This window comes from Oryctolagus cuniculus, chromosome 15 (assembly GCF_964237555.1).
Source record: "Oryctolagus cuniculus chromosome 15, mOryCun1.1, whole genome shotgun sequence".
Classification (NCBI taxonomy): Eukaryota; Metazoa; Chordata; class Mammalia; order Lagomorpha; family Leporidae; genus Oryctolagus; species Oryctolagus cuniculus.
The window spans coordinates 10880235-10897455 of NC_091446.1; the positions used below are offsets into that span (position 1 = coordinate 10880235).

Below are 17221 nucleotides of genomic sequence, written 5' to 3' on the forward strand. Positions count from 1 at the left end.
AGAGATACCTTCCACCTGCTGGTTCACTCCCAGAGTGGCTACAATGGCCAGGTGTGGGCCAGGGTGAAGGCAGGAGCCTGGGTCTCCCATGTTGGGTGTTGGAGTCCAAGCACTTGGGCTATCAACTGCTGCCTTCCCAGGTGCATTAGCAGGAGCTGGAGCAGAGGTGGAGCAGCCTGACCCTGAACTAGCGCTCAGGGAATGCCAGCCCCATCGGTGGCATTATCCATGTGTGTGACATCTAGTTCTCCATCTTTTTGCCCAAATCCTCTTGTATGAGGCAGGGCTGACATTTTTTCCTCAGAAAAGCAGATGTCATTTCCTCGTGTTTGAAAGTGCATTTCCTGTCTTGATAAAGGCAGTGGAAGACGACTTCGTGGAAATGCGCAAGAACGACCCTCAGAGCATCACCGCCGACGACCTGCACCAGCTGCTCGTGGTGGCCAGGTGAGCAGACGTCAGGGCTGGCGCTCCCCGGGGTAGTGGCGGGAGCTTAGGCCGACTTCTCCTTCTGCAGACGCCTCTCGCAAGGGCTCAGTGACCTGCCGCCATGCTTCCGATCAAGCCTCACCTGGCTCTCCCGTGTCCTGACACGCACTGTGTCCTTAAAAAGCATTGCTGAGGCTTGAAGAAAACGACTCCATCCTCGTTCTGGACTCAGTTGTTTTTCTGTTTCCAACGCAGGTTTCTGTCGCTCAGCGCCGGTCAGACAACTCTGTCGCGAGAACGGTGGCTCAGAGCAAAGCAGCTGGAGTCGTTAAGGAGACACAGGCTTCAGCAGCAGAAGTGTGTGAATGGGAACGAACTGTAACGACCTGACACCTCTGAGGCGGGCGGATCAGAGCCACGTGATTGTAGAATTCAAATGCCATTTATACTACATCGTTTTACAGACAATTTCTATCCGAAACCAATGACTTTTCTTGAAATCAAGCCTGGTAACATCTGAAGTTTATATGATATTCAGTTAGGGCTTTTACCTTACTGATTTTATGGAGCTTTTGAAGTTTGTTTTATAATTATATAAATTAGTAACAATGTACAAAAACATATTTGATACTGAACATTTAATATTGATAACATTGTTGATTATCCCATTTCCTGAGCTCCAGCTAAGTCACAGGCCAAACTTTGTTGAATTGCTAATGTTAACTTCATTTGAAGATTGTTGCAATTAGAGGTTAGAGGACTCTGCAATTAACGGTGGTTTGTTCAGGTCTGGGTCTAGGGTGCGAGTGTCCTTGCCGCCGACCCACAGAGCTGGCAGAAACGCTGGGCTCCGGCAACTCTCTCCACTTAGTGGACAGGCTCGGGCCTGGGGGCGTCACACGTAGCAGTGCCTCCCAGGCTTTTGGACGTCATGGACCAGAAATCTTTCCAAAAACTTATGGGACGGGGTTGCCAATTTATTTTGCCAAGTAATCAGAAATAAATCACTGTATTATCACTTTTTTTTTTTTTTCATAAAAGGATAATCTCAGAGTCCTTTCAGTGGAATAAATTTAGTGTTTTGAAAAGCACCTGTCCTCACTGTTCTCATTGGATCCCAGTGGATTGAGAACCCCTGACAGGACTCACCTGAGGGACTGCTGCCCCGCAGTTGTGCCCAAATATGAAATAAGCAAAATAGTAAACTTCGGGGAGAAAAAGATTATAAATCGCAATTCCCTGAGGTTTGAGCTTTTTAGGTTTATCAGTTACTTTCAAATGCATTAGATCAAACTAACGTCTGCTGTTCCGGCAAAGGCCTGAGAAAACTACAAGTAGTTTTCCGGAGACCACCTAACAACTCGAATACTCAAACTTTTATAGGAACAAAAATTTTTCCGGTAGCTGGAGAGCAAACTGATACACTGTGCAGTGTGACTATGCGACAAGAGTCCGAGGCTTAGGATGTTGCTTTTCTAAAGCCGTCAGTGGTACACGAGGACTTCCGTTTAGTCAGTAACTTACCTAGTTGGAACCAGATCCAGTGATCCCTTACATTTTTTCTGTGAGGCCTAAGTTGACATTGTGAACCACGGAAATGGAGTCAGCCTTGAAAATTCAAGGGATCTGAACGCCTGGTGAAGGGAAGTAAAAATTCATAGTTCAACTTTTCTTAAAGACAAATCTATTTTTATAAACTAATGTAAATAATGTTTATATTAGAATTCTAACTGGTTTTCATTTTTATAACTGGTAGACTAGACCTTCCTTAAACTTTTAGAAATAAAGTGCCCACTGGATTTGTGATAATACATTTTCTTTGTCCTAGAACAAAGTAGACAAGTTACCGTGAGTCTAATTGTGCCAATGTAAACTGTAATTTACCAAAGAGAAATACACAATTTGCTTGGTCTTGCAGAAAAGTTCCTTTAAGAGAACCCTCTGTCCAATAAATAAAACTTCCCAAATTACCAGTACCTTGCGCTGTCATGAATTCTAAAATTCAGCATCCATGCGATCAGTATGGCAAAGAACTTGTCTGCTGGGTGGACGGGCTGCAGAGGAAAACCTAAGAGGGGGAGGGGAGCACGGGGGACCGGATGGCGTTGGCTTTTTTATTTAAAGACATTTATTTGAAAGGCAGTTATATATAGAGAGATCTTCTATCCACTCTCCAAATGGCCGCAATGGCCAAGGCTGGGCCAGGAGCTTCATCCTGGTCTCATGTGGGTACAGGGGCCCGAGCAATTGAGCTATCCACTGCTGCTTTCCCAGGCGCCTTAGCAGGAGCTGGATCAAAAGTGCAGTGGCAGAGGCTTGTGCTGGTGCCCGTGTGCAGGCCAGCAGCAGGCAGGCGCTCAGCCCACACTGCACCGGGATGGCATCATGACTCCAGGCCCACCACGCAGACTAACTCTGATCCAGAAGCGGCCTCCTCCCAGCGCACACGTGGACTCTGCTGCTCTAAGGGAAGCCGGCAATCCTGCTTCCGTGACTGAGAACTGGCAGCAAGCGGTGCCTTCCAATCACTCCGCGGAGCTTACAAGGCCTGTTGTCCTCGTTTATGTTGTGGGACGTTTTTCTTCCGGGTCTTAATACTGGTTAGAGCAGAATAAAGCATTCGGGTGTCAACGTTTGGGGTTTTTTTGTTTGTTTGTTTTTTGACAGGCAGAGTGGACAGTGAGAGAGAGAGAGAAAGGTCTTCCTTTTGCCGTTGGTTCACCCTCCAATGGCCGCCACGGCCGGCGCGCTGCAGCCGGCGCACCGCACTGATCCGATGGCAGGAGCCAGGTGCTTCTCCTGGTCTCCCATGGGGTGCAGGGCCCAAGCACCTGGGCCATCCTCCACTGCACTCCCTGGCCACAGCAGAGAGCTGGCCTGGAAGAGGGGCAACCGGGACAGAATCCGGCGCCCCGACTGGGACTAGAACCCGGTGTGCCAGCACCGCAAGGCGGAGGATTAGCCTAGTGAGTCGCGGCGCCCGGCCAACGTTTGGGTTTTAAAATATGGTCTGTGACCCACTTCATCACTGTTAAAGCCATGAGAACACTTCAGAGGAGTATTTGGAAACACTTAGATCAAGTATCCGATTATAAAGCAAATTCTTTGTCTGAAGACTCCTCACACTTTTGTCACATTAAATTACAATGGTACTTTATTTTAATAGTCACAAGATTTGACACTTGAAAAAAAGAGCACACTAATAAATAACAAAAGTGGAATGCTCAAAGTCCCAACAGACAGAATGTTCAGCTGAGAATCACGTCAACAGATAAGGCTCCGAGGACACACACTGCTACTGTGCTAGGCCGTGCACCGTCTTCCTGTGTAACGGGTTAGAGGCTCTGGTCCCACATGGTTAGGATTGCAGTCGTAAAACCGCCATAAACTGAATTTTTACTAGTTCTGATAGCCTACCTAAGATGCTGAGGAGGGTCCCTCCACCTGTGCAGAAAAAGGAAATGAAGACTTCCTCGGTTTCCAGTGCTCTGCACTGTCCAGTGCGACATTCCCGAGGTGAAACCCCGCAGGTGCTGGTCACAGCTCAGCCGTCGGGGTTACCCTCTGACGGGCAGGCTGGGAGTATGTAGGTGGCTGGATATTTAAAATTTGTTCAAGTAGAATATGGGAAAAAACAAGAATACATTTCTTCCTTATAGCATCAGTAACCCTCAATTAACTTCATAAGGAACCGCTAAATCATCAAAAGTAAACAATCTTAATACTCAAATGCTTCTCCTGATGAGTAACACTTTTTAGAGTTACCAAAAACTGTATAATTTACCTTGTAGAGGTTAACACACAGGAATGAACTAACAATTCTAGAAAGCACTAGTCCCCTAAACGTGTCCATCCTTTGTCCATTCACCTGATATGCTCCACCCACTCCACCCCACTCCACCGAAGTTCCAGGTTCTGTCCCGAAGCGCCTTCCTGAACTGCCCTTGGATGAGCAGCTCTGTGGTGTACCGTTGCTCGGGTCTACACGGCGTGGGGAGACGCACACCTCTAGGCCTGGCTGTCGGATCTGGAGATCTGCTCATGTCCAGACTCCTTTTAAAACTTCCCAATAAACATAATTTGTGACCCCTTGACTCGTTAGACAGTACAAGTTAAGATTCCCTACTAAGTGAGAATTACTTTTCAAGCATAAATAAAAGCCACAGCCAGCCGCGGTGGCCACGCCCTAGATCTGAATTATCCGCGTCTGGCACTGCGTGAACATACTTCTCAGTTCACTCTGCTGGACTTCAGCAGCGACCTCGGGCTCGGCGGGACTCTTCTGAACTTTGGCCACCGCAAAGTTTATCCCGTGGGTGAGTCCAGCTTGGGTGAAACTGGCAACTTGGACCATGGAACTTCGAATCTTTGCAAAGGGAGAGACTGCTCTGCTGCTACTGCTCTCTGAAGGGGAAGGGGTTACGTGAAGCCCAGTCTCAAGTTCAAGCACACCGGAACAGGAGCTGGGGGTCTTTTGAGATAAAACTGAACGCACTGGTTCTACCGACAGAAACTGCGAGTCTGCGGCAGGAAGCGCCACATTTAACTGGGAGGGCCGCGAAGGCATCTGGTCCGTGGGTCCTGGCTGCGTTTCTTCCTTCGAAACTTGGTCGGTCACCGGATTGCCCTCCTCGCTAGCCTGCTGGCGCGTGGGGCTGGCCTCTGAGAGCGGGGCCGCTTTGCTTCGTGCGTCCTGCACAAACCTGTGGCAGTAAACATCCACAGTCAGCGTGTGGATGCTGTCGGCAGAAGGACTTCTCTTCGGAGGAGACTCCTGGCCTCTTCCAAACCCACTTCCATGAGCGCCAGTCATCTCCGAGGGGGCGTGAATGCTGACGTCAGAGCCACTGACAGACTGGGACCGGCTGCCTAAGCGCGGTGCCGAGGCAATAATCCCACAGCTAGGAAGAACGTAGTCCCCAGGGCCGACGCTCTCCAAGGAGTTAGCCAGCTGCCTGTCTCCATCAGGCGAGGCGTTGGTCAGGAACTCGTCGGAGTGGTACGAGTCGTTGTCTGAAGACACGTCCCCGTCAGACTCCGCCTGCACCTTCTTGTCCACCGCGCCCGTGGTCTCCATGGTCTCAAGGCTGCTATCTGACTTCCAAAGATTGACCTTTAGGTTTGGTTTTAGGAAGTTAACTTTCATTTCCGGTTTCGTGAAGTTTCCTAGCTTTCGCAGGTTGCCGATATTCACGTTAGATTTGGTCTGCTTCACTTTTTGGTTTAGAGATGAAAATTTGCTCATTAAGAAATTCTTTCCCTGGGCCAGAGAGCCTTGGTTTTGAGATCTGATCCCAATGATGTCTTCGTGAGGCTTACTGCTTTTCCTACAAAGCAGAAGAGAAAACAGTTAATTCCTCATGGAGTCGATAAACCAGTTCCAGTCACTAATTTAGGTGAAAGTTGGTCCCCATTTCTTGAAAATACTGCCCTGTTAACTGATGAACCCAAATAGGTCCTCCGAGTTGACAGGAAAACACCAACGGAAATGTGTAAGCTGTCTACATAATCTAAAATGTTCCAGCAGCCACACTAACATGGACAATTTAAAACCACTGAACCCAATGTATACGAAGTGTAATCATCAACACATCGTTTGTATTAAAAGATGAGTACCAGCTTGCTCTGTGTCTGTCCTGTGTCTCTGAAACAGCCACCAGGTAGCATTCTACTCCCGGCACACCTGCCTTAGGCCTCGGCCCGCCCAGCGTCTCCCAATCTCAGCCCCGCACAAAGGCACCACTGACTAAGCAGGAGCCTGCAACCGAAACCCCTCTCTGTCTGACCTCGGGAGGGAGGGAGGGGGAGAGGGACGAGACTTCCATTACCTTAAGTTTCCGTGGATCCCCTGCATGCATTTAAGACAGACCTGGGCATGTAAGCGAACTCCTCTTACCGCCTGCTTCGTCACCCCCCGGGAGCGCTATGCTGCTGGCCACAGAACGCACACCCGTGTCCCCGCTCGTCACTCAGGACAGGAGGCCCGGAGTGAGGGAAATGACCCCCCAGCAGCATTCCTCCAGGCCGCCCCGGGGCCCCGGGGCCCGCGAGGGGCAAAGTCCCAGACCTGACATGTAGAACCACCTCTCCATAGCTTTTCCCAAACTCAGACACCTCATGTTTAAACACGCTGCTTTCTCTGTGGTGCTGAAGTGTCAATGCTTCCTCTCACCAGTTTAAGAGTTAAAAATCCATCACTTGTGGCCGTGCAAAGTGACATCGAGGAGGGCAAAATGCTGGCCAGGGCTTGCTTTCTCGGAGGCACTCTCGGTCTCTCTCACGGTGCTTCACAAAATAGCACTCATGCAGAGGGCGCCACCCGGGACTGCAGAACCTCGAACCCACCTGGACGGATATTCTAAATGCATTCTAGGGGCTGGCGCTGTGGCCCAGCAGGTTAACACCCTGGCCTGAAGCGCCGGCATCCCATATGGGCGCCGGTTCTAGTCCCGGCTGCTCCACTTCTGATCCAGCTCTCTGCTATGGCCTGGGGAAGCAGTAGAGGATGGCCTAAGTCCTTGGGCCCCTGCACATGTGTGTGAGACCAGGAGGAAGCTCCTGGCTTCGGATTGGTGCAGCTCTGGTTGATGCAGCCATCTGGGGAGTGAACAGCGGATGGGAGACCTCTCTCTCTCTCTCTCTCTCTGCCTCTCCTCTCTCTGTGTAACTCTTTCAAATGAATAAATAAATCTTAAAAAAAAAAAAAAAAAAAAAAAAAAAAAAAAAAAAAAAAAACAACTAAATGCATTCTAAACGCCTCAGTCAAGAAAAAGAAAATCTGGTCTCCCGAATTCTTCCCAAAGCAGAGACGACGCATGGCCTGTGAGGCGGTGTGCGTGGTCACCGGGGCTGCGAGCCGCTCAGCTGCGCAAGGAGCCTGGGAGTCACCCCTCCCACAGACTCCCACGTCGGGAGACCGTTCTAGGAAGTTACCCTAAACAGGAAAAAAAAAAAAAAAAAAAAACGCACGACCGAGCTTATCATGACTTTAATAAAAAAGAAAAAAGCCAGCAACCCGAATTCTTACAATTAGGTGTAACAGCTACATGCTTGGTGTTCCTACGAGTACGCTATCATTCAATCCATGCAACGAATTTCTGGCACAGATTTTATTACATCATCTCACAGATAACAAAACCACAGGAATCCTGAATATCCCAAGGTTGAGGGGGAAGCGACACAAGTGGGAGTCTGTTAACGAGAGCTTGTGCTCTGAACCCACACAACACGTGCACACATACCACCCCCTTGAGAAAGCCCTTCCATGGTGTCCACACGGTGTCCACACACACATTAGGTCCTGCACAGCTAAATTCTATCCCTAAACTGGAACAGGTCATTCCTTGGAGCATTAAGCAGTTTATCAGAGGCTTTGTTATTTAAAAAGTTCCTGTATTACAATGATTCATGTGCATTTTCTACCATTCAAATATTTTCATTAATAGAGTTCTTTAAAATTGCACGTGAAGAATTAAGTTGGCCAGGATCCATTTTCATATAGGTCAACGTTACTGAAGAAATGCGTGACTCATTGCTATAGATACCGAGACATACATGTAGAATTTAGACAGAACGTGACTTTCTTCCCCAGAACTCTGACACCTCTCTGAATAGCAACACGACCGTAACGTGACCCCTCCTCTCCCCCTTGCCAATGTCTGGACAGAACGAAGACCTTGGATAGCAGCATCTGGATTCCGGGAGAAGCGGTGCTCACCTCTCCAGTTTCTTCTCAACGATGGGCACATCCAGCCCCATGGCCTGCTTGGTGATCTGCAGCATCTCCGCGATGCACTGAAGTGTATCTGAAACCCAAACACAACTGCTGCCACTTTCCCGAGAAACACACCAACAAGTGAATCCACACACCTGGGTGAGACCGTGGTTGCACGGCTAACTGCAGGTTTGCCCGCTAGACTTCACAGAAAATCGCCGTTTGTTCACTATTCTCCAAGAATTCAAAACGTTAAAAGAATTGTAACAGAGTAAGAGCAAATCAACTAAATCAACTGGAATGGTTTACCTCGGTTTTCAGGCACTGTGCCGGATGCCCAGACAGCAGCCGTGAATCATCCCTGCTGCTACCCGCCAGACGCAGAGATGCAGAAGCCCTGACACCCACATGGCCTCCTACAGAGCCACACCGACGGAATCCCCATTCGTGTCCCTCGCCCCAAACTACAAAATCCGCTCAACTGCTCTGCCCGCATCACCGAGAACGCAGCGGCTTCCCCTGGTCACACGTCTCAGAGCTGCCCTGGGTCAGCCGTCAGGTCCCAGCTGCACTGAGCTCCTCCGAGTAAATCCGAGTTAGCTCTGAACGCTCTCATTTCTTTCACTTTTTACCTTTTCCATCCTCTTCTGGGTTGCGCATGACAGCTCGCAGTGTGTGGAAATAACCACTCACTTCTTTATACCTGTAGTGCAATCGCATGCAGGAGAACTTGGGCTTACCAAAAAGCGTGGGTTCAGGACCTGAAACCAAATGAACACTTCTAAGTTACGTCTTCCACAGGGCATTCTCTAACTTCCAACAGTCAATACAACTCGGCAGGTAGCACCATCTTCTTCATAATCTAATCGACAGCACACAAAACACAGGCCTGATGAGGCCATGAACTATTCTTTAGTCTCCATTATTAATCTTTGCTGTTCCCTGAGTTAATCTTCACAAGGTAAATAAGGAAAGGAATACAAGTGTCATGTCACCATTCTATCATCATTACTCTCTCAGGAACAGGCTGCCTGGGGGAGTCCCCTTCTGGTGTCTAACAGATGTTATACACATACACTGGCTGCTTAAAAAATAAAACCCATTCTTAGAAGCAACAGCTTCTGCTTTCTATGACTCGGTTTGTATATTATAACTTACCTATTTCTATTTTTTCCAGGTCTTCTAGGCTTAACCGTTGATACTGGTTGACTTTATCAACTTCATCATCATAACTAGATAAGAGAAAGAGTAAAGAGAATTAAAAAATGCATTTGGCTTGTCAGCTGAGGTTTAACAGTAGCAAACTATTACATGCAGTTAAAATAAAACCTTTCACTAAAGCATACATTTCAGAGTGAAGAGTTACACTTCAGCACTTCTATAACTAGATTAGGCAAGAACAGCATACGCTATTCAACAGATAAAGCAAAACTGGCTCCTAGATCTTAAATGTAAAAAAGAAATCAATTGCAAGGCAAAAATAATTTCAGTTTATAAAAACTTTTATAGAAAAAATTCCGTATGATCTATGCCAACAGGTGTCTGGGCTGATAACTAAAAAATACAAGTTCACACACAGCCAAAAATAAAATGAATAATTACAAAACAGAAAACTCCAGTCTAGTGTAGTATAGGGAACTAGTACTGTATCTGCTGCTGGCACTGTTAACTGACAGGCTGTCTGGAGATCAGCCCGAGTGAAGGCCGTGTAATTCACCACACGCCAGTACCCAGAGCATGCGTGTACATGCGTGTACACACACGTGCCATCTGTGTAGAGGTGGCTGCATGGTTCATGATGGCAAAGAATCGGAAACCTCACACTCCTCACGCTGGGGGCTCACACACACAAATACAAACAATGATGCATGGCCACTAATGATAAAAAGATATGGGGCACATCCAAACCTGGGAGGTAACAAGTAATACATGCTAAGGGAATGCAATAGCATAAAAGAACTCTAACTCTACAGCCATATTTTCAAAGTGATGTAAGTCACATAAGGTAAAGGCATCCAATGAAGTTTTATGAAATTTGTAACAAAACCAGTTTCTTGAATTCCATTATGATTCTAAAAAGGAAACTTACTAAAGTTTTTAAAAAAATTAAAAGCTTTAAATAGAAAAGCAACTTACTAGGCCACGTAGTAGGCAGAGTTAGAAAGCAGTAACAGCACATCCACATCTCTGTGAGTAGCATCAATGAGGCTAAACAAACATGACACAGGGAATTAGGTGTTTTCATCAGCATTCACTTGCCAAGCATATTTCCCCAGTGTAGACCCTTACAGCAAAAAACTGGTCGGGGGAAAACAAGAAATTCAGTGAGCTCTACCTCGGAGGTTGGATGCATTACAACCCTCCCCTGTGGAAAGCGTTTCAAGAATACCTGAGCAGACTGGGGAAGGGGGGGACTTCCGGGCAGGGTTTCCAGAGAGGGGGCGGGGACTGCAGGGTGACAGAGGCGGTCACCGAGGGCGGGAAACTGAGCGCCTCACATCAACCTTCGGAATAACACCGGCACATCCTGGCTATGCATACATGCGGATACTGCATTGAGGGAACTTTACATAAATCTAATTTATTTGCAAAGACGGAACAAGCCAAGCTACATCCCACTTTACTCACTATAGACTGATTAATTTACTTGGCTTTCGGGGAACAAATAAACATTTTCTTAACCCAAGTCCCTCCGGCCGTATTCACGTCCACACTAAAATTAAATATCAAAATAAAGGTTCGACAGCAGATGTGCTGCTGAGTGGGTAAACCAGCGCAGTGGAGTGGGAGTCCTTGCAGAATGACCGACAGGAAAACGGTCAAAGCGCAACCCCACAGTACCGCGCACAGGCCGAGTCCACTGCCAAGGACTGCCCGTGGCCAGCGCAGCCCCTGCAGGAGGGTGGCGACGCAGCCGCGCTCGCGCTGTCCCCAGGGCTCACCCCTACCCAGCGGACCTGATGGAGACGGAGCGCAGGGTGCGGAGGGCTGATGCGTGCACGGGGCTCCCGCCACTGCGGGCGCGCGCGAGGTCGGCGTCCCAGGAGGGCTCCCGCCGCAGCCGAAACCGCGACCAGGAGGAGCTAGGGGGCCGCAAGCCGGCGCGGGCGCGGGCGTGGGCGCTCGGGCCGGGAGCCGCGGCCGCGCCACGCGGACGGCGTCACGCCGCGGCGGTCCTCACGGCGCGGGCTCGCGGGCCGGCTCCCCGCGCCGGGCAGCGGCATGGCGTCCGTCCCGGGCGGCCCGCGGCCACTGCGGTCTCGAGAGGCCGCGGGCGTGCTGAGCCCCCGCCCCGACAGAAACAAAGCAAGACGACGACGAAGCCGACGGCGCAGCCGGACGGGCGCGAGCCCCGGCTACTCGCTCTTGTCCTCCCGCCACTGCGGCAGGCCCTCCTTCCACACGATGAAGACGAAGACCGCCAGCACCACGTGCAGCCCCACCACCGCCACGACGGTCGCGTAGAAGGCGCTGTCCTCGGGGGACATGAGCATCAGGCTCTGGAAGAGCAGCAGCTTGCAGGAGAAGTACAGCCCCACAGGCACTTTGACCATAAGTCCCGCGAACAGGAGGAAAATCTTGAACGTCATGGCCAGGACGCCGTCCGACTTGGGCTCGGCGGCGGCGCGCTGCGCGGGCGGCGGCCGGTGGGAGCGCGGCATGGTCGGTCGGTCGGTCCGTCCGTCCTTCGAGGCGTCGAGGCTCAGCCCGACAGCCGCCGGCCCCGACCTCGCGCCCGCAGTCACTGCGGCGAATGCTGCAACCGCGATGCGGCAGTGCCAAGTCCCGCCCAGGGCGACGTCGGCCGGCCTTCCGCCCGCCCACTTCCGGCCGCGGAGGCCGCCGAGCGCGCATGCGCGTCCAGTGCTTGCCGCAGAGGGCACGGACCCGGCCCGCGCGGGAGGGGCGGGGGCTGCCGGCTCCGGCGAGTTTCGTGGCGTCTAGCGAGGACTGTGGCCGTGGGCATCGGTGCCCCACACTGCCACCGGCCCAAGGGACGGCTGCCGTGCCCACACTGCCCAACGGTGGCGCGGACAGGAGGTCGGGGTTCGGAGCGCAAGCTGGGCTGAGGGGCGCCGCTGCGGCCCGAGTCCCCGCCGGACGGGCTGAGGGGCGCTGCCGCGGCCCGAGTCCCCGCCGGATGGGCTGAGGGGCGCTGCCGCGGCCCGAGTCCCCGCCGGACGGGCTGAGGGGCGCCATGTAGCCCGAGTCCCCGCCGGACGGGCTGAGGGGCGCCGACGCGGCCCGAGTCCCCGCGGGACGGGCTGAGGGGCGCCATGTAGCCCGAGTCCCCGCCGGACAGGCTGAGGGGCGCCGCCGCGGCCCAAGTCCCCACCGGATGGGCTGAGGGGCGCTGCCGCGGCCCGAGTCCCCGCAGGATGGGCTGAGGGGCGCCATGTAGCCCGAGTCCCCGCCGGACGGGCTGAGGGGCGCCGACGCGGCCCGAGTCCCCGCAGGACGGGCTGAGGGGCGCCATGTAGCCCGAGTCCCCGCCGGACAGGCTGAGGGGCGCCGCCGCGGCCCAAGTCCCCACCGGATGGGCTGAGGGGCGCTGCCGCGGCCCGAGTCCCCGCAGGATGGGCTGAGGGGCGCCATGTAGCCCGAGTCCCCGCAGGACGGGCTGAGGGGCGCCGACGCGGCCCGAGTCCCCGCGGGACGGGCTGAGGGGCGCCATGTAGCCCGAGTCCCCGCCGGACAGGCTGAGGGGCGCTGCCGCGGCCCGAGTCCCCGCCGGACGGGCTGAGGGGCGCCATGTAGCCCGAGTCCCCGCCGGACGGGCTGAGGGGCGCTGCCGCGGCCCGAGTCCCCACCGGATGGGCTGAGGGGCGCTGCCGCGGCCCGAGTCCCCGCCGGATGGGCTGAGGGGCGCCATGTAGCCCGAGTCCCCGCCGGATGGGCTGAGGGGCGCCATGTAGCCCGAGTCCCCGCGGGATGGGCTGAGGCGCCGCCACGGCCCGAGTCCCCGCCGGACGGGCTGAGGGGCGCCATGTAGCCCGAGTCCCCACCGGATGGGCTGAGGGGCGCCATGTAGCCCGAGTCCCCGCAGGACGGGCTGAGGGGCGCCATGTAGCCCGAGTCCCCGCAGGACGGGCTGAGGGGCGCCATGTAGCCCGAGTCCCCGCAGGACGGGCTGAGGGGCGCCATGTAGCCCGAGTCCCCGCAGGACGGGCTGAGGGGCGCCATGTAGGCCGAGTCCCCGCCGGACGGGCTGAGGGGCGCCATGTAGGCCGAGTCCCCGCCGGACGGGCTGAGGGGCGCCATGTAGGCCGAGTCCCCGCCGGACGGGCTGAGGGGCGCCATGTAGCCCGAGTCCCCGCGGGACGGGCTGAGGGGCGCCATGTAGCCCGAGTCCCCGCGGGACGGGCTGAGGGGCGCCATGTAGCCCGAGTCCCCGCGGGACGGGCTGAGGGGCGCCATGTAGCCCGAGTCCCCGCGGGACGGGCTGAGGGGCGCCATGTAGCCCGAGTCCCCGCGGGACGGGCTGAGGGGCGCCATGTAGCCCGAGTCCCCGCGGGACGGGCTGAGGGGCGCCATGTAGCCCGAGTCCCCGCCGGACGGGCTGAGGGGCGCCGACGCGGCCCGAGTCCCCACCGGACGGGCTGAGGGGTGCCGCGCAGTCCGAGTCCCCGCCAGACGGGCTGAGGGGCGCCAAGTAGCCCGAGTCCCTGCGGGATGGGCTGAGGGGCGCCATGTAGCCCGAGTCCCCGCCGGACGGGCTGAGGGGCGCCATGTAGCCCGAGTCCCTGCGGGATGGGCTGAGGGGCGCCGCCGCAGCCCGAGTCCCCGCCGGCACCTGCCGTATCCGGAGACCCGCGGCCACCGGCTGTGTGCGGGCGCGAGGACAGTGCGGCACGGAGAAGCCCGGTCTCTGGCGCAGATCGGGGTGCCGGCTCCAGGAATAAGGACGGGACATCAGAAACAAGGATGGCGGGACCTGTCCCCGCCTCGTCCGCCCGACTCACGCTAGCCCAGGCCCCAGTAAAACTTTACAACTCGACGATCAAAACACAGATGCTTCAAAAATAAGCACAGCGTTCGAATGGCCATTTCTCAAGGAAGAGAGAGAGAGAGAGAGAGAGAGTAACGGCCAAGGACCACAAGAAAAAATCCTCGAGGTCCTTTGTCGTTAGGGAAATGCAAATAAAAACCCGGGATTCCACCTCACACCGCGAACCAGGACGGCAGCGCGGAAAACGGGCGAGGAGACAGGTGTGAGTGCGGCCTGGAGAAACGGTGCAGCCGGACTCGCCCAGAAGCTTCGTGAAGGGCCAACAGGGTCCCCACACGTGCATTGCTAGGTATGTGCCCCAAGGAGCTGAGGATTTGTGCTCAGACAACCTGTATCAACAGTTCAGAGTGACACTTGGCAGTGGCAGAGACAGGGAGATGCCCCAGCCCATGCTCGTACCCACGCGAGGGAGGGGCAGTGAGCTTCTGACACGCCGCGCACGCGCCTGCGAGCACGATGCTGAACGACAGCAGCCAGCAGTCGCGGGCTGCGTAGTTTTGAGTCCACGTATGTGAAACGTCCAGCATTAGGCAAACACAGCGAGGCACCGTCCAGCAGTGGCCGCTCAGAGGAAATATGGGGACAGGGAAGTCATAGCTGAGGAGTACGCAGTTTCCTCTTGAAGTGATGAAAATGTCCTAACACCAACTGCGGTGACACAGGGACAACTGACTACACTGCAGGTCACTGAGTTGTACACTTTACACAACTCGAAAACAGACAGTCCAAGAGTGGATGGCTGAGGCAGGCAGTGACCACTAACGCCCACCTGTGAGGGGCTGAACCCTCCACTAGCTGGCCTTCCAGGGACCTGAGCCCCAGAACCCACTCCCAAAGCTACCTCTCATTCTGCACCACGGTCTCCCCACTCTGGGGCAACCATGCCATTGAAGGGCTGTGCAAAGCTTCTACAGCAAACTCAGATAGCCCAAGAGAGTTTCCAAATCTCCCTCACCAAGAGAAAGGGAAACTACACCATCAAGAAATCTAAGTCTTGGAAATGAAGGAAAAATACCAGTAGCAAATTTAAAGAGATCTCAGATGTATTAAAAAGATGGTGTCTACCAGATTAAGTAGGGAAGAAAACATATCACAGAACACCAAGAGCCACCCTGCCTCCTGCTGCAGCTCCTCTTAAGCCCCAACCCAAACCCCCAAACCCCCAAACCCTGGGGCCCTAGAGGGGCTCATACTGGAGCCAGCCTCAGGCTGACCAAACACCTCCCACTTAAAAACAAAAACAAAGCTACCACCACCAAGACTGATGGTAAGCAGGTCCTGTCCTTCCACCCAAGTCAGCAAACCAAAATATGACCCAGAAGCCACTGCTCCAAAGCATCAGCTTCCCTGCCCGCCACCCGCCTCATCCTGTCCCTAAGCTTCACAGGAAGCAGCTTCCAGCACAACAGTAACAGTGGGAACCACAAATGGCAAGAAGCACTGGCAAGCAGCCAGCGCCTCAACCAGTGCTAGACGCAACCAGTCTGGCACAGTCAGACTTACAGGACCATAGCAGAGCGTCACAAAGCTCAGCAACTAAGCCTGTCTCCAAGGAGCAGGCCACGCACGAACTCCACAGGTCTGTGGCCCTTCCCCACCCCGCTCCCCACGCCCCTTCTAGGCAGTTGCTAATTAACAACGTGGTTCCACCGCCCATCTCAGCCTTTGACCCCACAGGCGGCTCTGGACTGAAAGCCAACATATGGAACTCTCTCCATCACGCACTGGTCGCATGCTCACAGAGAACACAGAAACGTCCTCACCGTCACCATGGCAGGGAGGCAGATCCTTAGCTGAAGAGTCTTGGGTTCGAGGTAGAATCCAGAATCTCTCAGTGTCCCAAACAATAAAGGTCAAAGGAAACTATAAAGCCAATGGCTGTGTTTTAATAAGCCTATTTTGTACACCAATGACCACACAGAAGAAGATAAGGATGAGGATAGCAGTGTAGGCTTTGGCAAGGAAAACAGACAAGGGGTACTTTCACATTCACTCTTGGGAACTCAATCCAGGGTCTCCCCCAGGGTTAGCAGGGGTCCTGACTACGTAAGCCATCACCTGATGCCTTTCATGTTAGCAGGAAGCTGGAAACAGAAGTGGAGCTGGGACTCGAACCCAGGCACTCTGATACGGGACGTAACTGTCCCAAACAACGTCTTAACTGCTGTGTCAAACACTCAGCCCATAGAGAGCTTTAATCCAAGATTAGTAGAAGACAATCACCAGCCTCCTGTTATCAAAAAGTCAAACTTTCTAGTGCAGGGTTAAAGGGCAATGGGAGGTGTGCTGGGCTCTGGAGAAGGGCCGAGAGTACAAAGAGAAAAGGGAGCCAGGGAGGGAGGGAGAGAGGAAGCATTTTATTCTGTTAATGGAGAAAAGAGAAAAGCACAGTTGTATTCCTGAGGCCAGTCTTTAGCAGCTGAGACTTAGATTTGAGACTCTCCCCAACAGGTGATTTCTAAAAGACCCGGAAGACTGTTCCTGTTCCACCAATTACAGAAGTAACCATGAGTGCTTTCACGAATCTGTGCAAGAGACTTCTAATGAGTCCTAACAAAACACACTCACCTGAATTTTGCTGCAAGCTTTAAATATTGCACAATTCTGCACACTTCTACAAGAGTACCAACTTTCTATGAAGATTACAGGATTGGAAACCAAGTCAGAGGCAAAGTGACACTACAAAATGGTAGCCAGCTTTTCCCAGTTTCATTGATTCCATAGTATTGATCTAAGTTTCATATCCTTTAAAAAAAAAAACTTGCAACACCTCAAGCAAAATGTAGGTGTGCTGTCTGCAGATATTTCTCATTAGGACTTAAGGGACTATTCTTGTTTTTTTTTTTTTTTTTTTTTTTGTTTGTTTGTTTGTTTGTTTTTGGTTTTACATGAGCTTGGACTGCTACTGAAAAAAAGTGAAGCATGTGAGTCAAAATATTTTTACCAAATGGATTAAATTAAGAACATGGAATTTCCTGCTAGATTTTATGTGAAGAAAAATCTCATCTTATTTTAAAAGTCTTCAAGTTACACCAAACATAAAATATTTACCAGCAAAATGAAATTAT

The 17221-nt window shown here is 53.0% G+C and overlaps 2 protein-coding genes across 3 annotated transcripts in view; one reads left to right on the forward strand and one right to left on the reverse strand.

The window, feature by feature from the left end:
* The window catches only part of MCMBP (minichromosome maintenance complex binding protein), a 57241-nt gene extending 54836 nt beyond the window's left edge, over nt 1-2405 (forward strand). The window contains exons 15-16 of the mRNA XM_008270606.4: nt 359-447; nt 685-2405. Coding sequence (XP_008268828.1) covers nt 359-447; nt 685-811 — 216 coding nt within the window. The 3' untranslated portion in view covers nt 812-2405. The remainder of the gene's footprint in view (nt 1-358; nt 448-684) is intronic.
* A 1150-nt stretch (nt 2406-3555) lies between these two features.
* The window catches only part of INPP5F (inositol polyphosphate-5-phosphatase F), a 108844-nt gene continuing 95178 nt past the window's right edge, over nt 3556-17221 (reverse strand). For both annotated transcript variants that reach the window (XM_051823686.2, XM_051823689.2), the window contains 5 exons: nt 10280-10351; nt 9302-9375; nt 8776-8904; nt 8147-8234; nt 3556-5756 (listed from right to left, as the gene is read on the reverse strand). In XM_051823686.2, the coding sequence (XP_051679646.2) occupies nt 4616-5756; nt 8147-8234; nt 8776-8904; nt 9302-9375; nt 10280-10351 (1504 nt within the window). In that variant the 3' untranslated portion in view covers nt 3556-4615. The remainder of the gene's footprint in view (nt 5757-8146; nt 8235-8775; nt 8905-9301; nt 9376-10279; nt 10352-17221) is intronic.